This window comes from Helianthus annuus, chromosome 8 (assembly GCF_002127325.2).
Source record: "Helianthus annuus cultivar XRQ/B chromosome 8, HanXRQr2.0-SUNRISE, whole genome shotgun sequence".
NCBI classification, from domain to species: domain Eukaryota; kingdom Viridiplantae; phylum Streptophyta; class Magnoliopsida; order Asterales; family Asteraceae; genus Helianthus; species Helianthus annuus.
The window spans coordinates 126249659-126274791 of NC_035440.2; the positions used below are offsets into that span (position 1 = coordinate 126249659).

General features: G+C 36.8%; 1 protein-coding gene and 1 long non-coding RNA gene across 3 annotated transcripts; one reads left to right on the forward strand and one right to left on the reverse strand.

The window, feature by feature from the left end:
• Positions 1-247: 247 nt before the first annotated feature.
• LOC118480867 lies at positions 248-634 on the reverse strand. The gene is made up of 3 exons (XR_004863963.1): positions 567-634; positions 427-492; positions 248-341 (listed from the first exon to the last, which is right to left on the reverse strand). It is a non-coding gene; the product is annotated as an uncharacterized LOC118480867 (long non-coding RNA).
• Positions 635-18571: 17937 nt separating this feature from the next.
• On the forward strand, positions 18572-23583 carry LOC118480868. Of its 2 annotated transcripts, none has more exons than XM_035975810.1 (3): positions 18572-19153; positions 19236-19532; positions 21585-23583. In XM_035975810.1, exons 1-3 carry the CDS (start codon positions 18988-18990, stop codon positions 21695-21697), a joined length of 576 nt encoding a protein of 191 aa, XP_035831703.1. In that variant the 5' UTR covers positions 18572-18987; the 3' UTR covers positions 21698-23583. The 2 variants fall into 2 exon arrangements, with proteins under 2 accessions (XP_035831703.1, XP_035831704.1); XM_035975811.1 differs by lacking the exon at positions 21585-23583 and adding an exon at positions 20616-20698.
• Positions 23584-25133: the final 1550 nt, after the last annotated feature.

Below are 25133 nucleotides of genomic sequence, written 5' to 3' on the forward strand. Positions count from 1 at the left end.
CTTTTTATAATTGTATTTTACTTTAATCATCTACATAAAAGATTAAAATGTTGGGATAAGAAATGGTTTCGGGTCAACCATTCCTGTCTCAATCCACACCATAAATTTCCCGTTTGACCCATTACCCAACCTATTTATGTGAAAAGAAGTTGATACTGATCATGGTTTACAGATCACTTCCCTGTTTTAATCACAACAGCAAGAACCAGAACATCAACATAAGTCCATATATTGAAATAAAAAAGATTACCTTCCATTTGTATGAATCTCGAGAGCATCAACATCATCTCGCTCAAGAAGTGTAGATGTCGCAGCAGCATCTCTTACATATGATATTGCTTCTGTATTAATGGATGCATTTACCAGTAAGACCCCACACATATGTGAATAAGAAATGGAAATTAAAAATGAAAGAAAGCAACTGACTTATTTTATCATATGGACAAACTGGAAAACAACGTCCACAACCATAGCAGCGCTCTGTTGTTACTCCTGGCTTCATATGTTACAACTTATTAACAAACTTACAATTAAGAAAAACAATATATTTAAGTTGAAGAAAGGACCTTGGTTGGAGATTGCATTAGCAGAACATATACTTTCACATGGTCTTGAGTAGTCGATTGGACAATCATTTCCATCAAATTCTGTTAGGCTAATAGAGAGTTAATGTCGTCAAGTATTCCCATCAACAGCCTTACAGTTCCTACATACATGGCATAGTGGTCCATTAACTTAACAAAACTAACAAGAATCAAAGCAGAGGCATACGTAACCTATAAAACAATCCGATCAAACCCTAATTATAACCTTTAAAAGAAATTATTAGCAGGCAGGTTCTTGATAATCGAAACATAAAACATATAATCCCCCGTATTCAAACCCTAATAACTTGATTTTAAGAATTATTAATCCAATCAGACCCTAATAACTTGATTTTGAGAAATAATCAGCAGGCAGGTAAATTCAACATCAGTTTAACATGTGATATGCAGGGTGGAGTAGATCGAGTATAGAGTTGCTTACCTGAGTCGGTGGAAGATGGAGAAGAATTTAGGGCTCCACGAACAATTACCAGAGGTCTACGCTCTATCCCTTCTCTTTGTTCTCGCTATTTCATGGCCTCCAAAGTCCAAACGATGATAACAAAGACATAGAGGGTCGTGAGGAGAAGAAACGATTCCAATTTCCTGGAGTTAATTTTAGGGTTATTCTATGGATGAAATCCCTAAAACACCCTTAGGGTGTCTTAAAACTTTGGAAAAGATGCAATTTTAAAGGCTTTATTTTCTTGTACATATTGTTGTAAAGTTTGTACGTTATGTAAAATTACAACTTTGTACATCACATCTCCTTTTTAATATATTATAGATGACAATGAAACCCTAATCCTAGAGAAAGTCGCCTAATACATGCTCCTAGACAATCAATCACACAATCTTAGTTAATGTATTTCAACTCAAAATATAATAGCATTATATATATATATATATATAGGGGATGGATCATGAGAAAACTAGTTTAAATAAGAAAACCAAAAACTAACTAAAAAAGCCCAAAAAACATACCAAATTTTTTTTTAATTTCTATAAAAAAAATCGCAGGTTTTTATACCTGGAAAAAAATTTTCAAAAAAAAAAATAAAAAAAATATTTTTTTGTTGTATTGCACATGTGCACTATTACGGATATAGTGCACATGTGTAGTACACATATAATCACATATATTGCACATGTGCAATACAACAAATTTTTTTTTTTTTGAAATTTTTTTTATGTATAAAAACTAGCTATTTTTTGTTAAAAAATTGTAAAAAAAAATTGGTATGTTTTTTAGCTTTTTTTAGTTTTTTTAGTTAGTTTTCTAGTTTTCTCATTTATATGTAGTTTTCTCATGATCCTCTCCCTATATATATATATATATATATATATATACACAGTGTTGTAAAAATCGGAATTAATCGGCGCCTAGGCGCTAGTCGGGCGTTAACTGATTAATTTTGAGCTAGTCGGACCATTAGTCGGTAGTCGGTCCAAGTCGGTCCTACTCGGTGCAAGGCGGCCCAAAACGGCCCAAGTCTGCCAAATCGTTTCTAGTCGGCCCACTATTTTTTAGTTTAAATTTGGCCCAAACAAATGCTTTTAACCATTAAATACATGGCCCAAGTTGTTTAGTTCCAACCTGGCCCAAGAAAAACATGTTTTAAGCCATTAAAACATATTCCATAATGTCATGACTGGTGTGTTAATGTTTGAATATTTAAATATTTAAATTGCTATGTTTTAAACTTCGTTGTTTAAATTTTGAACTATTTTTAAGTATTATATTGATATTAATGTGTGTATTGAATGTTTAAATACTTGATTTGTTATGTTTTAAACTTATAGTTGTTTAAATTTTGAACTATTTTTAAGTATTATATTGATATTAATGTATGTGTATATATATAAATTTAAAAATTGTATATATAAATTCCGATCCAATTAATCCCGATTAATCCTGATTAATCCCGATTAATTCCTAGTCAGTACTTCACCGCCCGACTGACGCCTAGCGATTTCTACAACACTGTATATATATATATATATATATATATATATATATCGAATAACACGTTATAACATTAGGTTAGGTTCTTCCTGGTCATTAGCACCTTCCTTGAAGTCGTTATCGCCTTCCTCGAAGTCCTTAGGACCTTCCTCGTACTCGTTGTTATGTTGTTTTTTTCACATGCGAACTGTAAGTCCCAAATGCGTACTGCAGATAGCTTTATGCCACGTAAGATGGTTCAGCTTCATCTACATAATCCTAAAACAACTTAATGGTGAGACTTTTGTAACCAAAACGACATCACATCTTACATAGATATTTTACCTAGTTTAAATCGGGCAGCACTATCCCGTCACTACAACGAATCACAGACAAAACCTCCTCCTTACGATGTTCAATGTCGGGTCCGGAAACGCTTTCGGAGACGTATGACTGGTCTGAATATTCACAAAAAACATAACTAATTAACACCCCAAGACGACATCGTCATACGAATGGTTTGATCAGGTTGTTTTGTTTGTGTATTTTCGTTTGAATTAAATGGTCCATGTATGCTTGGCTTTATAACGGATTTCTAAATCTATACGATGTGTATAGTGTTATACGCATCATATAGGGTTTATTGCATCAACTACCAAAATCCTATATGACACATATAGCCCTATACGCGTCGTATATGTTTACTTTTTTAGAATGTTCCCCTGCAAAGTCAATAACATTCTTAAAAAACCGTGTACAGGATACCTATATCATGCGAATAGCAATATACGCGTCGTATAGGGGGTGTCCAAACAATTTTTTTTTTTTGGGGGGGGGGGGGGGGTGTCCAATTACCATCACCCTTTTTATTATTGGTTGAATTGATGCATAAAAGTCCTTGTATACATTACAAATCGTGACGTTATCGATTTGATTAAATGTGTGGATCAAACGGACCATATTGTATGTTGTTAGTTACGGTATGATATCGTCATTACGACTAATAAACGAATATCATTGACGATATATAACCTATGAAGTAGAAACTATCACTGACAGATTATCGAGGGACAATCTACTCAGATAAATTCAAAACTGGTAGGTTATGAGAACTATCTTCTGACATACTATCCTTTGATAAAGTGTAGGTGATACGCCAGACCCCGTTTCATCAAGAGATTTCTGACGTATACACCCATTGTTAAAAGCTGATTGTTTTATAGCAACGACATGGCATTAAACCACTGCTTTTTGATATGGGTTTTGTGTATAGTGGTAATTAGGGTGTGAATCATGAAGAGTTGGCAGGTTTATAGGTTTCGCGTTAGTGCGTTGAATTCATTATCCCAGACATGACCCAGATAATTATTAGTGTCATGGCAATGTCGTACCACTTAAAGCTGTGTTTTGTTAGAGTTGGCCCATTTGATGTTCACTTTTGAGTATGGGTAATATATAATGACTTAGTAACAATTTAAACAAACAATAACTCCAACTCAATGAAACATTTTTTGTTGTGTAATTGGGGTACTATTAACTGTTTTTGTTTCTTTGTTTTTGTTTACAACTGACAGACTTAGTTTTTGGTATCTAGATGGAGATTAGAAAGAACCAAATGGAACGAATTAATGATAAGTAGGCCAAATTAGTGAAAAGTAAGAGGTGATAAACTTTTAAAAACAAAAATGTAAAAGAAAATTTGTAAAAATAAGAGATCAAACTCAGTGGCGAGCTTAAACGAAAACTAAGTGGGGGCCGGACTCTCAAAATCCAAATCGGTAGGGGCTGGAATCTTAAAAATACAATATTTTACATGACAAAAAAATCAGAAAATGTTTGATAAAATTAAACTATGAGTGAAAACTTGGTGGGGGTGGTGGCCTATATAAACTTGTGCCTCTGATCAAACTTTAAGTTTATAAAACTATTTTAGATAACCTCCTATAACATCCAAATTGAAACATTTGAAAAAACCATTAATCGAGTTAATAGGTTAACCTATTTATTAAAATGGATCTTGTTTAGATTAACTCATAACATGTTGTGATCGGACTGACCTGTTTAGAGTTATATGAGTTATATCAACCAACATAGGAATTGTTTTACTTGTATAGATGTCTTGATGTTTAATCGTGTAGGTTTATTTGCCAACTGGAAAAAGAGACGTCTAGAAATTTATTGCTAGATATTTAACTGTAATTTGGAATGACTTGATGACCATAGTAAATTGTAATACTCATCAAGCAAGTTAGGAGGCCCGCAGAGTGCATGCTTATTTATGTTATTACAACTCAAAGTGCTTGAGCGGATACGGTAATCTAAAGGGTTCCAAGGGGGCAACAGCCCCTAGGCAGAGGGTCCCGGGCATGGTTGTAAAACAAGGTTTCCAAGGCTGAGTACTCCCCGAGTAGTCGCTACAAGGTAGGTTACCGAGGCGACTTTCTCTAACTCCGTCTAATTACTCGGAATCGGCCAAAATCGGATCTAGTAGGTCAATTCTGGCCGAGTTTGACTAAAAAATAATAAAACATAATTTATTTGACTATCATATTAAATAATGAATATCATTTTCACGTATTTTGTCATAAATATTAGTAAATTTATGTTATTAGACATATATTTAGTCTCCGGAAACTAATTTCTTAATAATTTAACATGTCCGAGTACTCCTCGAGTACTCTCCGCCTATGCCGAGTACTCTCAACTCCCCAGTCGACCGACTAGGGAGCGCCTAGCGACTTTTGCAACCATGGTCCGGGGGCAACGCCCCTTGTAGTCTGGTCCAAGGGGCGGCAGCCCCTTGCGGGTCCAAGCTGAGCGCATTTTTGGAGGCTTTTTCTTCAAAAAAATGACATAACTGTCTAATGGAGTTACCTATCGCTAACCTTTAAATTCGTAATTAGTTTTAGCCATATTTTCTTTTAGTTCATACGAATTCTTACAACACACACATACTAAGTTATGTTCTCGACATTGAGTTATATCCAATTAAATTATTGTGGAAAACTACTGAAACAATTTAATATGAAAGTGACCACACGCCTCTTAGATCATCCGTTGTATTTCAATTTTCTTAAACATTTAAGAACCTCAAAAGCTTAATCATATAGGTATATTTCTGATGTGTGCAAAATGTAACATATAAATTACATCAAATGAGGCCTAAAACTAACCCTTTTTTAGTACTAATGTTGGAAAAAGTGTGTTTTTGTCTTCCTTTTAAATTTACAGGACCAAATGAGCTTAAACAAACAAAAGGAACAAATAAGCAGCCAAAACCAACATAAATACAAAGAAAAGGAATAAACGTAACATGCCCGACCCCTCGGCAGCATCCCCAAAGCAAAAACAAAGAAACAGAAGACTGACCACGGGGGCGTGCCCAGCCGAACACGGGGCGTGGTCAAGAGCCTGCAGAAAAGACAAACCTGTAGAAGCTTCCACGCCCACCACGGGGGCGTGCCCAGCTCAGCACGGGGCATGGTCAACACAAAGATGCGCAGAATCTTGCCAAATCTTAATAGTACAGATACGATGCTGACCACGGGGCCGTGTGGGAACCTCTGCTGACACTTGCATTTAATGAAGGAAGAGAAAAGGCTGGCCACGGGGGCATGCCCGCTGGACATGGGGCCGTGGCCAGAGCACTGTGCGGGCTATAAATAGGGGTGTTTGGCTCACTTCAAAGGCATCCCTTGGCAAACCACTACTCTCCCACTTTGCCACCACTCCACCACCACTTTAACACCAACACCCACCACCATCATCCATCATCCATTTTTAGAGTGTGTAGTAGTCTCGGGATCCAAGATTGATCGTAAGGGTTCTTGCCAATCAAAGGCCATGTTTAGTTAAGCCTCTTACATCACTTGGTGAAGACAAGTCTTTATTGTATTACTTTTGATTTTTAATCTTTCGGCACTTTTTATTTGGTTTTGTATTAACGACTTCAATAACTAGCTTCTTATGTTGAAGGTAATTTCTTTCAATCATTTTCCGTGGTGTCTTGGCGTTACTTTACTGTCTATATAAAGTAAAAGATTACATCATTCGTGTTTTTACGGTCTATATAAAAGCATGTTGACTACCTGGTCGGGGGTTAGGGGAATGGTTTGGTAAGGTTCTTGCCTTGTTCAGTGTATAGATCCTGCAAGGACCTGGTTCAAGCTTACTAGGACCTCCTTCAATATCCACTGGTATTGGATGGCGGGGGTGCGAATAGCTTGAACCCTCATATGTAAACTACTATTAATACATTAAACCGGCTTCTTGGGATTGTATCCTTACTAACTAAAACTACTTAGCCGAGGGTAACGTTACCTTCAAAAGAGGGGGCTACCACTTTTCGTATTAATAACTTAATTAATTATCTTTCAAAATTCCGACCCTTTGGGATTGTATCCCTACTGACTCAAACCACTGGGTTGAGGGTAACGTCACCTTCAAAAGAAGGGCTTACTACTATATCTAAGATAATTTCTTAAAAAGTCCGAAAGTGCGACAATCATCAAAGGATACATTAAAGGTGAGTCGGATCCAAGTGATTCATCTTGTCTATCTGTTTTTTATTTTATTTATCTTTTCATTTTTAGTTTTTATTTTCATGTTTCAAAACTTTTCTCAAAACTTAGATTGATTAGACGTTGTGGATAAACCGTACTAAAAGCTTTTGTGTCCTTGGACGACCTTGGTGTCTTACCAACGCTATACTACGCTCACGATGGGTGCACTTGCCCAAGTGTGTGTTTAGTGTTAGTAGAATATCATGTTTTATAAATTTAAAACTTGACTAATGCGTAAAATGGGATCAAAATATTAACAAAATCATATCACACCTAATGCACACCAAGTTTTTGGCACCGTTGCTGGGGACACAAGGATTTTAAGAAAGCTTAAAATCGACGGCCTAATCATTTTTCAAAACCTTTTCAAAACTGCGCACACTTTTTTAATTTTTTTAGAAATTTTTGCATTACACTAGTCTGAACACGGGGTCGTGCTCATTGAACATGCCCCGTGCTGCACAAAAACAACAAAACATTTTTAAAACACCCAGACTCAGAGTCTGAACATGGGGCCGTGCTCACTGAACACGGCCCCGTGCTGCACAAAATCAGTAATAATTTTCAAAACGCCTAGATACAGACTCTGACCACGGGCCGTGCTCATTGACCTCGGGGCCATGGTGAGCCTCTGTTTCCGTTTTTAATTTTGTTTTCTGGTCCCGAGACTCTTTTGTGGTCTGCTGAGTGATTCTTATGGATCAATACTCAGGAGATTACAATTACTACTATGAAGAGAATGATTACGAAGAAGAGTATTGTACCATTTGTGGTAACCCTCACTCGGTACAATATTGTGACCTTTTCGTGTCACACCCCAACCGATGGCGGAAACATCGGAGTGAGACGAAATAGATTGCCCGAGACATCATAACACTAATATTTGTGATAAGTATTTAAATAATAAATTTCATTCCATTTCTAAAGAGTCAATTACAAGGATTTGAAACAAATACAACAACATGAATAATGAAATACAATACAATAAAAGTACAAAATTTAAAGGGTGTATCTAGGCATCCTACTAGATTCCATGCATCACCAACATGGTCGTTAAACCTGTAACATGTTTTAAAAGCGTAGTTCAATACAAAAGTATTGGCGAGTATACAAGTTTGGTGCGTAGTATATAAGTATAAAAATGATAAGGAACAATCCACATGGCAAACCTAGTTATCAAGATTAACGTATAAACTGGCATGCGATTTACAAGTCAACCCTCTGTTTACTCAAGTATGAATGAATAAACCTAACATGACATCTCGTTCACAGGTGGTGTGTTACTCCTATAGCGCTATACATGTTAAGTGGAGGCTCGTTTGAAGCTAATGACAAGTTCATCACATAAGAATCACCCAGAAAACACGAATCAAGCATAACAAATAGTAAGAACGTATTGGATTGTTTGTTTATGTATTTGCATAAGAATATGTATATTAAGTGTGTTATGTATATAAAAACATGTTACACCAAAAAGTGTGAAAACGGTAAAATGGGTCAAGTATACTCACAATTTGCTAAGTCTTCCGATTATCCAAGTATTGACGAGTTAATGAGATTTAGTGTATAAACGGGTTTAGATTGAAGATTAAGGGATGTGTAGATTTGGAATTTAAAGTATAGCAAAGTAAGTATATACGAAAATAATCATCTAGACTTAGTACTCGTTCTTGACACTATGAAACCCATAGGGGTTAGAATGATTTCATAGGTTTAATACCTATTAGAATCGTAATAAGTTATTAGGTCTTAGATGATGTAATCTAGTACTTTGACGAATGAACACAAATTCATCATCAAAGGTTCAAATATTTAGATAGTATATATAAGTATTATATAGATTATGTAATATCTCAATAAGTCCAATAGTTCAAGCATGAGGTAGGAGGATGAATCCTCCGTTTAGGAACCTCTTTTGTGCTATAGAAGTCATTTAGGAGGTAGGAAGAACAAGTCTTCCATTTAGGTACCTCTAGGAGTTCACCACTACACTTGATGTTATGAACATTCAAGGAGGGTCATGATCGTACAAGTAATAATGGAATAAGAATAACTAATCTATGAGAAAACATCAAGCAATGTGTGGATTTTCAAGTAGGATAGCCCAAGCTAATCCTAAATCACACAATCATCAAGCTTTAAGCTTGAACATAACTTGTGGGTAAAAACCCTAAACAAAACAGAAAGTTTGTGAGGTTTACACCTCTGATTTTACATGTCTCAACCTTATTTTTAAGCCTAGCTAACCATAGATGTGGTTATAAGAATAAGGACATAGGTTTGCGATGAGATAACTCAAGTTTAAATAAGATTTAACAAAGTTTAATTCAAAACAGAAAGTTCTTGCACTTTAACCTCAATGTGGTGATGTTCCATCCTTGGTTTTCCATGGAAAACCTATGGGAACATCCCTAGGGTTGTTCCAAGTGCTAAGAAGCAAGAAGAAGTGAAAAAGATGGAAGATAAGTGAGTTTTAACTCACTTTTGTAACTTGATATGAATCTGACTTTGCTACTGTTTTTGCACCAGATTTGGAGTGTTTAGAGAGTGATAATGAGGTGTTTGTAAAGTGGGAGAAGTGTGGAAGTGAGTTGGGATTTATAGGAGAGGATTAGGTTAAGTTAGGTGATTAATAAATGCAAGAAACACAATAAAAAAACACAAAATTGGCCAATGTTGGAGCTGGAAGCAACAATCTGTCGGATCGAGACTGTATCGTCGCGCGACAGCACATGACCCTCCCCGTCGCGCGACGCGACGGGTGTAGTTTCCGAGCTTAGGTTTTGATTTTGGCACTTTTGGTCACTGTAGTTCCTATTTGAAGGTTTAAATGTATTTTAAGGGTATTTTATGAAATATAAGCATATTATAAGGGGTTTTCAAGCATCCTTAACATAAAACAAGTATGGATAAGTACGATTAAGTATATGTGAGTATCAAGGACGTATAAACATGCGTGGAAACGTATAACTTGAGTATGTAAGATGTGTATTTGAAATCTTAGCATGTGTTTACAAGAATCACGAAGGATGTAACAATGTATAATGAATTAAGCGTACAAGTATAATGAATAAGTGAAGGTCAAGTTTTAAAATAAAACTATAGGTTTTAGTATGATTAAAGTCTCGGATTTATGATGATGGAACGAAATATGATTACGAAAGAATCAAGTTTCCACAAATAGATTTGCAAGACAAGCTTTCTAATTTAGGAAGTTTACGAAAAAGCAGAGCATTACATTTCGAGCCATCCACCTCATACACATACCATGAGGAACCAAGGTATGAACCTTCTACTTCATACTCATACCTTGAGGAACCAAGGTATGAATCATCTCCGTCATATACTTACTACGAGGAACAATGGTATGAACCATCTACCTCATATGGGTATTATGAAGGACCAAGGTTTGAACTTCCGCACTCAAGCTTTTGGGACACTTATTCCGCTTCATTTTACAAACCACCAACTATCCTCCCCGAAGCCGAATGAATAATACAATACCTCAAAGATATAGAACGCTATATAAAAGAATCCCGCGCGAGGGAAGAGGTAGTTTGTACTAAAGAGGTAATAATAGAAGAGGTAAAAATGGAAGAACAAGTAAGTGAAAAACCGACACATGAACCAAACAACGAAAAAGGTGAGTCCGAAAACGCTAATCTTCAAGAAGAGTCAATTTTTCAAGAAATTAATCTCTTAACACCTTCTTTCGAAAAACATTGTTTGGTACCTACTCATGCTAAGTTTTTAAAAGAGTTAAACACTAACAATAAAATTGACGAAATGGTAAGCATTAAGTTAACTAAGGATCAAACTACGCTAATAAAAGATGATCCATTTGAAATTAACATTACAACAGTTCCATGTTTCTTTCATGTCACACCCTGATTTCCACGTGTCACCGGTGGGCCCGGTGGGGGTTCCGTGACGTAGTTGATATCGTCATAGTCAAACATACAATAATTAAATGCACAGCGGAAGCAAAAGAAAGATTTATTTCAACTTAAATATATTGTAATATCCAAGTATCACAATTTAGTCAAAATAGATCCACAGGCAGATCCAAATAAAAATGAAACTTTATTTCAAAAGACTTCATGCATCCTAAGCTTGCGAGACTTCTACGGATGCTAAGGAGTGGCCAGCCTATTACGCGTAGTACCTGCACTTAGCCTTTTTGGAAAATACGTCAGTTTACACTAGTAAATACAATTTAACTGACTCATTTTGAAAATGTTTAAAATTGATTTAAATGCCCGTGGCACAAAACTTTTTATAACTTGGGATAATTATTTGCTTAATAATCTTGTAAAAGAATTACACGTCTGTTATGCGTTCAGTTGCCCGGGTCGTGCCGGGTTAAAGATTAACACACCACTTAATATAATTCCGCCGCGAGACTTCTCTCGACCGACGATTATACTTATTGAAATGCACTACGGGTGTACGCCTACACCCGTGTGCTAAGGTCGTGGCCATTCTTTGAATGATGCCAAGGATATCCGGGACATGGTCATTAAACCCCCAAAGGCGTTAAACAAACAAAACAGCATTTTTAAACGGGTTAATTTGACAACACTTAGCCACCAACTGGTTAAGGTCAATTCCCCGACCAAGCGGTATTTTATATACCGTACCCCAAGCCCGTATAGGGAAAATAAGTTAAACGTATTTACCTGAGCAAAGTATAAATCAAATATCGCGAGTGCACGTAGCTTTTACTGGGCTCCTAGATCTGGAAATTAAGGTTTTAATAACCTATTGGAATTCTAACGGGCCTTAAGCTTAGACCGGTTAGTTATAAATGAAGATTACGGTTTTAAACGCACAATATGGCGAAGACTGTTTTAGAATGTGATTTTGACCCAACAATCTCGCATGTTTGTTTAATATGGGTAACATAATCACATTCTGGATTTTGAGACCAAAATGATATGGTTTGACCCGTTTCGGCTAAAATGGCCAAACTAGTCACATAAGCCGATCCGAACGCGTATAGTGCGTAACGAGTAACCATAAGAGTTGTATACATGTTTCTGAAGTTAATATGCCTAAAATATGTTGTGATATCAGAATGATACCTTCCATTATGCCCCAAATGGTTCTAAACCAAAACTATGCCTCATAAGGGCGTTTTGGTCATTTAAAAGGGTGTACAAGGGTTTAAATGACAATCTGAGGTACAGGTCTGGTTAAATCAGTAAATATACTTAATTTACTAAGTTATAACAGTAGGGTATCATATCTATGTGAAATTTATTACCTTTAACCTTACTATGCACCGTAGGGGCATTTTGGTAATTTCACATGTGCCTAAAAAGTCAATTCTGGAATTCTGAGTTCAAAACATTTGCCTACTATTTAAAATATAAAAATTTACTGATTACATCGGTAGGTTCAATCCCTTATGCTTAACAAGGTTCTAGTGCACACTTATGCGTTAAAAACGCTTAAAAAGGCGATTTGGAGCCATTTCCGGGTTTTCTGTAAAAAGCTGATATTTTTAATATTCCAGAAGGCTCAAAATAATTTATTCAACATAACAAATCAGTAGAAATTGGTTTGAGGTCAAAAGGATTAGTAAAACTCATTTTATGGCTAAAAAGGGCAAAATCGGTATTAACCGAATTAATCTTAGAACACTAGGTTATGCTCAGCCTAAAATTTAAATAAAAATCTCCAAAAATCCCAAAATATTATTTTATGACAGTAGGTATAAGGTTTGGTATTAAAATTTGGGTTTTGATAGGTTATATGCAATTTACGCCATTTAATTAGTAAAGAAGCTCTTAATTACGCTATTGAGCATAACTCTTAATCTAGACCTCAAACTGACCTCAAATTTTGGGTGTAAGTTTATAAATCAGTAGCTAAGGTGTCTACCCTCACTTTTCCAAAAATCTCGTTTTAAGGTCATTTGGGCATAATGGTCAACATATAAGCGATTAACGGAAACATGCATGTGAATAGGATGTCTAATGAACCAAGTTGTATAATCTCAGAGAGTTATACTAACATGTAAATAGGTCCAAAAGAAGTTCTAAGGCAATCCTAATCTTGGGTTAAACGGGTCAGAACTGAAAGTCAAAGCAGAAGTCAAACTTTGTGACTTTCGGTTCCAAACCGAGCCTAAACTGAAAACTGTCGAGTTGAACATGTTGGAACATGTTCTTACATTAATTACCAAGTTATTTTAATGATCAAACAGGTTGCATGTAACCTACATTGCTAATTATGCATTAATTCGCAAATAACCTTTCTGTTGACTTTTTATAATCATCTTTGACTCAACAATTAACATAGTTAAAGTGGGATTCTGAAAATACCCTTTTAAGGGTTTGATACCCACATAATTACCTACTTATAGATATTTTTAATTCGGGATATTAGTGAGTAATTATTGACTAATCCCGAAGTCAAACCTTAATTACGACGGTTTGACTTTTAGCTAATTAACTAAGCTAAAATGAATTTAGAAGGGTTAAGGACACTTACAAGAGTCCTAATTGTGATTAGAGAGCCTAATGAATCCTTGTTGCTGACCAGAGAGCTTCAGGAGTGCACTTGTGAACTCTTTGCAAATGAATGCCTAAAATGGTTACAACCTCTTGTTCTTATATAGTGAACTTTGATGAACAAGATCATGCCAAAGAGGTCTACAAGGGTTGCCAAAGAGGTCTACAAGGGTTTCCAGATCAAGACAAGTGCCCCCCTATGCATGTAAAACCATTGGAGAGGCTCTGGTATAAGAAAACAAGCCATTAAAGTCGGTTACAGACCTGAACTGGCAGCTGTCCACGCTTTTCTGTTACTGGCACCCTGACGCGGCCCGCATAAGGTCATAAGGGACCTTTACGCGGGTCGCCTGGCCTGTCAGAACCAGCCAAACAAGTTTTAAACTTTGCATTTTCAGTCCCTGGGAACGTGGTTTTGAGTCCCTAAATTGCATTTCCAGCCTTCTAACTTGATTTTTAAGGGCCTTGGGACTTTTACTAACTTGGTTAAGTCCTTGACTAACCTTGTAACCACTCATAAGGCCTTAGAATTCAATGTTGACGCTTTTAACCCCTCGTACACGAATTTGATCATAACTTTCTCATACGATAACGAAACTTTATGAAATTTTAACCACATATTCTAGTTAGTATATTTTATCGTTACAAAGCTTCGGGTCTGCCAAAAGGTCACTCAGAGGTATACTTTGCACATGTTGACACTTTTAGCCCCTGCAGTTTGTAATTCCTCACTTTCTTTCATATTTAGCTTCGTATGATCCGTGATTTATTCGTTTGAAGGTATAAACATTATGTAGGGCTATTTTAGAATATATTTATCCATTGTTGACACTTTGGACCCTTATATTCTCATAGTTTCCCCGTTTGTCAACTTTAGTCCCTCCAAAGTATTCTTTCTCACGTTCAGAGCTTATGACACGTGTTTATACATTATTGGACATAAATTTTCAAGGTGTTACATTTCAAAATTCCTTTATTAGTAATATTACAATCGATAAAGATCTTTGTGTTAATATAACGCCAAACTACATTTTCGAAAAAATTAATTATTAGTGATTTTTCTCCACTTCAAATACCCATTTTTCTTTCTAATCGGAAAATAATAAAATCAATGGGAGTAGTTGAGGATGTGTTTGTGCAAACAAATCAAACGGTAGTCCCAACCGACTTCTTTATTCTTGATGACACTCCGCTTGTGTTGGGATGACCTTTTGTAAAAGCCTATCAAGCTTTGACCAACCGGAAGCAAAACAACCTACTCATTCAATTAGGGGCCGACAAAAAGTATATCGATCTTGACCAATCAATGAAATATCCAATCGACAATGACGACCCCCTAATTGAAGATGAAGATGAACCACTCGATACGGAAGACAAAATCGACCACTTTGTTGAAGAAGAGGTCGCCATTGAACAAACCTTTATGGTCCTTGACCAAACTGAGAAACCGAATAAGGAGTCTCCTAAAGACCCACCACTTGAGCTCAAAGAACTCCCAAAAGGTTTGGAATATGCTTTTCTCGACAAAGATGGTAAGCTACCTGTAATTAATTCTTCAAAATTAACTAAACTAGAAAAAGAAAAATTAATTACACTTTTGAAAAAACACAAAAACGTTATCGCATGGAAGCTTGTAGATGTTAAAGGAATAAGCCCTTCCATGTGCACGCACAAAATTTTAATGAATGATGACTATAAATCGGTAATACAACCACAACGTAGAGTAAATCCGAATGTTCAAGAAGTGGTTAAAAACGAAGTCATCAAACTACTTGACGCCGGACTTATCTACCCAATTTCCGATAGCCCTTGGGTGAGTCCCGTCCAAGTAGTTCCCAAGAAAGGAGGTATGACGGTGGTCACTAATGAAAAAAATGAATTAATACCAACGAGAACCGTCACCGGATGGAGAGTTTGTATAGATTATCGTCGATTAAATGAGGCAACAAGGAAAGATCATTTCCCTTACCTTTTATTGATCAAATGTTAGAAAGATTATCCGGTCACAAATTTTATTGTTTTTTAGATGGTTTTTCAGGTTACTTTCAGATACAGATAGCTCCCGAAGACCAAGAAAAAACAACATTCACATGTCCCTATGGAACTTTTGCTTATCGAAGCATGTCTTTCGGTCTATGTAATGCCCCCGCAACTTACTAACGTTGCATGGTGGCCATCTTCCATGACATGATAGAAAAGACTATGGAAGTCTTCATGGACGACTTTTCTATCTTTGGAGATTCATATGACCAATGCCTCGATAACCTTGAACGAATGCTATCCCGATGTGAGGAAACTAACCTCGCCCTTAACTGGGAAAAATGCCATTTCATGGTAACAGAGGGAATAGTACTCAGTCACAAAACTAAACCTTTTTTTTATATTTGATGTGAATTACATCAAATGAGGCATAAAACTAATCATTTTTTTAGTACTAATGTTTGAAAAGTGTGTTTTTGTCTTCCTTTTGGATTTACAAGACCAAATGAGCTTAAATGAACAAAAGAAAAAAAAATAAACAGCCAAAACAAACATAAATACAAAGAAAAGGAATAAACGTAACATGCCTGACCCCTCGGCAGCATCCCCAAAGCAAAAACAAAGAAACAAAAGACTGACCACGGGGCCGTGCCCAGCCGAACACGGGGCGTGGTCAGGAGCCTGCAGAAAAGACAAACCTGTAGAAGCTTCCATGCCCACCACGGGGGCGTGCCCAGCTCAGCACGGGGCGTGATCAACGCAAAGATACGCAGAAACTTGCCAAATCTTGATAGTACAGATACGATACTGACCACGGGGCCGTGCCCACTGGACACGGGGTCGTGTGGGACCCTCTGCTGACACTTGCATTTAATGAAGGAAGAGAAAAGGCTGGCCACGGGGGCGTGCCCACTGGACACGGGGTCGTGGCCAGAGCACTGTGCAGGCTATAAATAGGGGTGCTTGGCTCACTTCAAAGGCATCCCTTGGCAAACCACTACTCTCCCACTTTGCCACCACTCTACCACCACTACAACACCAACTCCCACCACCTCCATCATCCATCTTTAGAGTGTGTAGTAGTTTCGGGATCCAAGATTGATCATAAGGGTTCTTGCCAATCAAATGCCATGTTTGGTTAAGCCTCTTACATCACTTGGTGAAGACAAGTCTTTATTGTATTACTATTGAATTTTAATCTTCGGCACTTTTTATTTGGTTTTGTATTAATGAATTTAATAACTAGTTTCTTATGTTGAAGGTGAATTCTTCCTATCATTTTTTCGTGGTGTCTTGGCGTTAATTTACTGTCTATATAAAGTAAAAGATTACATCATTCATGTTTTTACGGTCTATATAAAAGCATGTTGACTACCTGGTCGGGGGTTAGGGGAATGGTTTGGTAAGGTTCGTGCCTTGTTCAGTGTATAGATCCTGCAAGGACCTGGTTCAAGGTTACTAGGAACTCCTTCAATACCCATTGGTATTGGATGGCGGGGGTGCGAATAGCTTGAACCCTCATATGTAAACTACTATTAATACTTTAAACCGGCTTCTTGGGATTGTATCCTTGCTGACTCAAACCACTTAGCCGAGGGTAACATCACCTTCAAAAGAGGGGCCTACCACTTTTCGCATTAATAACTTAATTAATTATCTTTCATCATTCCGACCCTTTGGGATTGTATCCCTGCTGACTCAAACCACTGGGTTGAGGGTAACGTCACCTTCAAAAGAGGGGTCTACTAATATAACTAAGATAATCTCTTAAAAAGTCCGAAAGTGCGACAATCATCAAATGATACCTTAAAGGCGAGTCGGATCCAAGTGATTCATCTTGTCTATCTGTTTTTATTTTATTTATCTTTTCATTTTTAGTTTTTATTTTCATGTTTCAAAACTTTTCTCAAAACTTAGATTGATTAGACGTTGAGGATAAACCGGTACTAAAAGCTCTTATGTCCTTGGACGACCTCGGTGTCTTACCAACGCTATACTACGCTCACGATGGGTGCACTTGCCCAAGTGTGTGTTTACTGTTAGTAGAATATCGTGTTTTATAAATTTAAAACTTGACTAATGCGTAAAATGGACTCAAAATATTAATCAAATCATATCACACCTAACGCACACCAAGTTTTTGGCGCCCTTGCCAGGGACACAAGGATTTTAAGAAAGCTTAAAATTGACTGCCTAATCATTTTTTAAAACCTTTTCAAAACTGTACGCAATTTTTTAAATTTTTTTGAGAAATTTTTGCATTACAGTAGTCTGAACACGGGGCCATGCTCATTGAACACACCCTGTGCTACACGAAAACAACAAAACATTTTTAAAACACCCAGACTCATAGTCTGAACACAGGGCTGTGCTCGCTGTAAGTGTTCCTTTCGTGGCTTATTCAGTTTTTAGGCTTTTAAAGCCGAAAAGTCAAGCGTTTTCGATAAACGCTTTGACTTTCGGTTTAGACCTTAATGGTAAAGCCATTGTTCGCAACTGTGACAACCGGTAATTTACGGCTCTTAATTACGTGATTAACAGGTGATAACGCAATAATAAATAGTGTTTACAGCACAAATTAACTTAATTAGGACTTTGGAGTGCCTAGGAACGCTTATCCGACTCTATAGTACGCATATGAAGATTCGCGTGGAATCTGCAGAACATCAAACGGCAACGAACTGATACCGTACAAAATACTGACAACGCCACTATTATACGCCTCTTAATTTTAAAAGTTTATTCTTTCGACACTTATGGAGTTTGGGTTGCAATATCGGGTCTCGTAGGAATTGCGAGCCACTTACACATGAGATGGGCTTGTGGGCCCTAGGCCCAAGCCCAAAACCCACAAGTCTAAACCTGCACGTAATATATTAAAATCTCATCAAAATCTTTTCAAATCTGCAAAATCTCTACAAAATCCTTATAAAATCTCAACAAGATCTTACAAGATCTACTAGATCTTTATAAATACTCAAACCAAACACAAACAACATACACACCCATAAAGTTATCAGACCCTTTACTCTCTCCCCCTCATTTCTTTTGACTGCAGACCGATTCCAAACACCCACATAGAAATACATTCATACTACATCAGTTTATCCCCAAAGCACACCCACACCACCTTTACCCCTCTTGATTCTTCTCTACAACACAGCCGCACCACACCAACTTCTCCCTCTCGTCTCTCATGTACGGCGACGGAGCCGGATTCTGGTCGGCGCTCCGATGCCCCTCCTTCTCCGGCGAGCTCACACCACACCACACCTCCACGCAACCCCAACCCCGGTTCTCCTTTAACACCCCACACAAACTCCCACTGTTCATTTTTCCGGTGAGGTTTCACTGGTGAAACACCCCCAACCCACGACAGACCTGGGTTATCAGCACCAATGGAGAGAGAGAGAGAGAGAGAAGGGACGAGAGAAAGAACGGCCGGAGGTAGTGGTGGTCGACGGTCGGAGCTCCAGCCGTCGGAGAACATTGGACGACAGCACTGCAACTATGGTGGTGAGTATGTTTTGATTCAGTTCTGGTTCGGGTCACATCTCGGCTCAGGTTAGATTCGTTTCAACTCGGGTAACCTGCGGATGTTTCGGGTTAGTTTGATTCAAGTTTCAGTTGGTTTCTTTCGGGTCAGATTTGAGAGGTGCTCGAGTCGGATTTGGGGGTATGCTCGGTTCAGGTTTAAGGTGTGTTCGGTTCGGGTTCGAGTTATGTACAGTTTCGGGTTCGCATCAGAGAGCTTGGGTCACGTTTCAACGGCTCGAGTCAACGGTCAACAGAAGTCAAAGCTGGTCAACATCAAGTCATGGCTCGGGTTTGGTCAACTCGGGTCAGATTAGGAAGAGGTTCGGTCAAACTCAGGTCAACATTAGTCAACTCAGCCGGTCAACTCAGTTGACTCGGTCAGCTCGACTTTCGACACGAGAAGATGGTAAAGATTTTACGGCGCAATACATTTCGTTATTCTTATAGTTTTATTTATTTACGTGTGAAACGAGCTCAAACCAAGTTGTTTATAGCTTCCATTTTGATGCATATGATGAAAATATTTACATAGTTATTGCTTACATTGTTTAATTTTGATAAAATAACGACAACTGGTGTTGTCAGGGGTGCCCAAAAACAGAGGAAACTCTGCCCGTTTTTCGAGAAAATCTGTAAAAATTAACGTGTTTTACTATAAACGAAACCGTTCGTGTTCAAACGATTTTATAGACATAGATACAAACGCGTATTTTATTTGACGACGCCTTATAACCTACAGAAAAACAAGCCGATAGCTTTTCAATGAACATGTTTATTAGATAACGGAATTCGGTATTTTTTTTATAAAATAAATATAATTACTTATATTTATTTCCAACGTCTGAAACTCGGAAATCCTTTAAAAATAAACATAACTATTCATGTTTACTTTAAACATCGAAACTCAGAAACGCCTTTTATAAAATAAATATAGCTTATATATTTATTTCGAATATCAAACAACACAATTTTGTTTTATAAAATAAATATAGTTATATATTTATTTCAAATGCCAACCAACATGAATTCCTTTTATAAAATAAATATAGTTTGTATATTTATTTCAAACACACGAATTCTCTTATAAAATAAATATAATTTTTATATTTATTTCAAATGCCGAAACGGCATACACGTATATTTTGGCAAATATATACAAGACGTAATATATATAATACAAGTTTATTATATATTACTTTCATACAAATATTCCTATATACACAAACGACTTCACGAGACGGCTAACATGATTACAACAATATTTATATATATTTTTATATAAATATTCATATATATTATAAATCTCTCGAGAACTATGCCTTTCCAAGATTTATTTATTACCAACAATAAATGAGCTAAATAAATATAACTTAATCATTTTAGTTCATAATTTACCGTCGAATCGTTCGATTAATGATTCGGTAGAGCTCGGTAACACGTAGTTTAATTACCGCTTTTGGTTAGAAATTTATAAGATATTCCATGTTAGGAATATTGTAGAACACACGCTAGCAAGTCAAGTCTTGGAAACGACATCACAAAGTCGTATATAGCTAGCTTTGCACAAGAATATTCAGGTGAGTTCATAACCCCACCTTTTACGATTTTACATTTTTCTAAATGTTTTCGGGGTGGAAAGACATGCACTTTTTGCAAAGCATACAAGGTTTTCAATAAACAAGAATTGCATATTTCTAAACCATTTTACAAGCAAGTTTTAACTGACACAAATGGTTTACGAAAAGCTTATGTTTTATACCGGTTTTTCAAACAAGCGTATTTTTCGAAATGTGCATACATACGAATTCTAGTTTTCTAAACTACGGAAAAATACAAGTACCAAGAGGTACATTAAACTAAGGAATGACACAATAGATCATGCCACGAATAGGGTAACATAAGCACCATTAATCGTGTACATACTAAGACCGCAGAACAAAAGGTTAGATCTAATGGGTGTTCGGGCAGCCACACTCTTGGTGATAACTAGTACCAAGTAGTGCTTTTGTGTCTCAGTCGTGAATAGACAACTAGAAAAATGCCTATGGTTTGGATGCTTCCTATGTCGTGTCATATGTTAGTGGCCTCGCGAACCATTAACAATCTCGTATTCCTTACATATACAGAACTCAGTTTCAATACGTCTTTACAAATTATATATCATGTTTTATACACATTCAAAGCATAGGATTATGCAGGCTTGATGTCAATGTCAGGATGAACATTGACAGTACACAAATTTTACAAACACAAGACTTTACAAATGCAAGGTTTTTGCAAATATAATGCGTTACAAATACAAAGTTTTCATATAACTTGACAAGAAAATGATTTTTAAATTCGTTTCTCAACATTATTTCAAAAATCGGTTATTCAAAAAGATGTATTTCAAATCTTTTACAAACAAACTATGAATTCGCTCAACTTTATGTTGATTTTTCGCATGTTTCTTTCTCAGGTTGCATTTCAAAATTATGGCACGATTGGAATAAGAGAACCATGTGGAGTCGAGTACTTAGTGGCGTTCGTTTCCTAGAAGTCTTAGCTATATTTGCTTCCGCTGTACAATGAAGATACCAGTCCAGTCACGCCAATGCTCTGATATTTCGGGGTGTGACAGCAATGAACATGGCTACATGATCGTAATTAGGTAGGTGTTAATCCCTCAAAGGGCACCACTGATGTAATATCATAATTAGGATAATTTGGGATGTCCATTCAGTTTACAAAATGAGTTTACGCATACGTTCTTGAATTATGTCCTTAAATGACGATAATGCCCTTTTTGCACCTAAAATGGTTTAAAAGCATAATTTTCATACAAAACCTTTTTTACTAATGATATGTTATATTAATTAACATATTTGGATCATATAGACCTGGTCATAACATCCGTTTTCCTTAAACATCGTAAACATCGTCATTTAACGACTTTAACGTCGTTTCGGCGCGTAGTATGGTTTTAAACCATAACTACCAACCAAGACTTATTACCTACTGATTTTATAAATCATTTTAAATATTTTTACAGTAGGCACATGATATAAACTCAGATTCCCAAATTAGCTTTCAAAACTATTTGTGAAATTACCAAAATGCCCCTACAGAGCATAGTTTGGTCTTAAACTATAAAACACACATATGTTTGATATCCTACTGATATTATATCATAAATAAAGTGTTTTCACAGAACGTCTATGGTCGTAACATCAGGTTATACGCAAGTTCCTTTTATACGTCACTAAATGACTAAAACGCCCTTTTGAGGCATAGTTTGATTTTAAAATCTTATCGGGCATACAAGTTGATATCCTACTGATATTATAACTTGTTTAAAGTATAATGGCATATGGAACTTGTTCATGACTCATCTGGTTACTCGTTATCGCTTATACGCGTACGGGTAGACTTTCGTAACTAGTTTACGTAAGTTCACCGAAACGGGTTTAACCTTATCGTTTTTATCTCAAACTCTAGAATGTTAATAGTTTACCCATATTATACAAGTCTCAGTACTTTTTGGGTTTAAACTACATTCTATACCGGTCATCGCTTAATCAAGCTTATCGTACCGTTTTTTATACTTTAAGCTAGCCGGTCTAAGTCTATGACTTACATATCACCTGTTAGCATTCTAATTGGTTATTTATACCATCATTCCAGACGAGAGCCTTTCGGTAAATTGTACCTATGCTTACTTAATTGAATACGGCTGAGTTGTTATAAATCTTGCATTATAAGACGAGTGATAGCTCAGGTAAATACTCTTAACCTATTTTCCCTTATACAGGCTTGGGATACGGTAAAATAATTACCACATGGTTGGGTATGGGATTCGAAGACCAATGTGTCGGGAAATTCAAATAACCCGTTTTAATTCGTATTGTTTAACTTAAACATTTGGGGGTTAATGCGACCGTGTCCTGGATATCCTTGACTCAGTTAATTGTAAGTGGCCACGACCTAAGCACGGGGTGTAGGCATACACCCGACAGATGTGATATGGTTTATTAAATAATTTTATACCCAATATGGGTTTCCCAATAAGGGAATAAGTGGTGTGTCGGTTAGTCATGAACTGGCATAGTTTCCGGGCCCTGTATGTATGTCAAGTTATGTAAAACTGTTAACATGAGATATAATTTGTCCCAAGTATAAAAGATCTTTCGTGCCTTGTGCACCTAAATCATCTTTTGAAAATATTTTCAAATGTGTCGGTTGATTGTATATACCAGTGAAAACTGACGTATTTTCAAAAGATTAAGTGACAGGTACAAATACGTAAATAGGCTGGAAGCTGCTCGGATTTGTTAGACGAGGAATTTGCAACTCCTTCGCTTAAGCCATTAGTCTGATGTTCTTCTTTTGTATCTAATGATCCGCATGTGGATTATTACATGCTCGTCTGTACTTATTACTTTGGTATTTTCAGACAATTAAGTTTGTAATAATATTTTATATTCCAAAGAGTTCCGTTGTGCTATTCTGTGTATGTTTGACTACGACGATACCAATCATACGTCACGATACTCCACACCGGGCTGAGCTGTAAATATCGAGGTGTGACAGGTGGCATCGGCGTTGTTGCCTGCTGGGGAGCCCACGTGGACTGCACGGATTAGGGATAATTTTTTGCATCCCTCATCTGAGAGTGTAGCGGCCTATGGCACCATTATTCTAGGTGTTCTTTCTATGGCTAAGGCTGATATTGGTAAATCTCCTACTTGGAGGGGGCTATTCTCCTTCCGAGTGAGGAGTCTACTGGTTCTTCCCATGGCCTGATTCATCGTTCGTCACGTGCAGGTCCACAACAACGACCTGTTTAAGACCCAACAGGTGGTGATGCATCTACTCCCCCGTTGTTGATCCGGTTACTGTCACTGTAGAGCCGGAACGGAAGGAAGCTTGGAAGAAGAAGACTGAGGAAAGAGAAACAGAGAAGAAAAAGTCTGCGGAAGAGGCAACTAGTGCGTCGACCCGTAAGCGTTCTTCTAAAGTCGAACTATTTGACTATGTTGTTGTCTTTGACTCATTGTCCGGTTTAGACCCAGGGATTAAATGCCCTGCTCCGGATGCGGATGATCAAGCGACCCTAACAGAGTTGATGGACAAGAAACAAAAAATCATTTCTGACAAGAAACGAGAGATAGACGAGCAAGTTGCTCTAGCTCTTTCGGAGAAAAAATTGAAAGTCATGGGTCAAATTGTTGCGCCTTCTGACAACGAGGTAGACCTTTGAGTTTTTGATAAGAAACCTGGTAATCTTCTTGAATGCATATATGAGGCATCTTCGCAACTGAAAGGTATGACTTTGGTGTATTTTCTCTCATGTGTGTTTACAGTTCTTGATTCCTTCCTTTTTCTTGATCGTGATTCTTTTTTTCTTTTATAGCTTCTTCCAAGTCTACTACCTGCTTCCAAGGGTATCAAGATTGTTCCACCCAAAATTTCTGCTATTACTCCATCAACAGCTCCTCCCCCCATTTCGTTTGGGGATTCGCCTTCCAAGTCTACTAGATTATAGACCCCGTGTAATAGACGGATGTAAAGATAGAATTATGTATTTTTATAATAAAATGTATACAAATTTACATAACTAAATTATTTTTATCACATACTTCAAATTATAGTGATATTCATGAATTAAATGAGCAAATGCCATTTGGCATTATTTATAATCCTTTACTAGTATTAGATTAGATGCCATGTGGCATTATTTACATTTTTTAATGGTATTAGATTTTTTTATTAAATATCTAACTTTTTATTCGCTATATTATTTTATTACTACGCACTTTAGATGACAACTAGTGTTTTAGTTCCCGCGTTACGGGATCTAGGTATTAAAACCGTGCTAAGTAGTAAGCAAACACCGACTAAAATCCGAAAAAGCGTAAGCAAAATTATACGACCACGTGCAGTCAAACGTAGGCAAAGAAAAGTGTCAACTTATGTCGTGAGCTGGTGTAAAATATAGACGAACTCGAATTTACAGTAAGATGGCTAT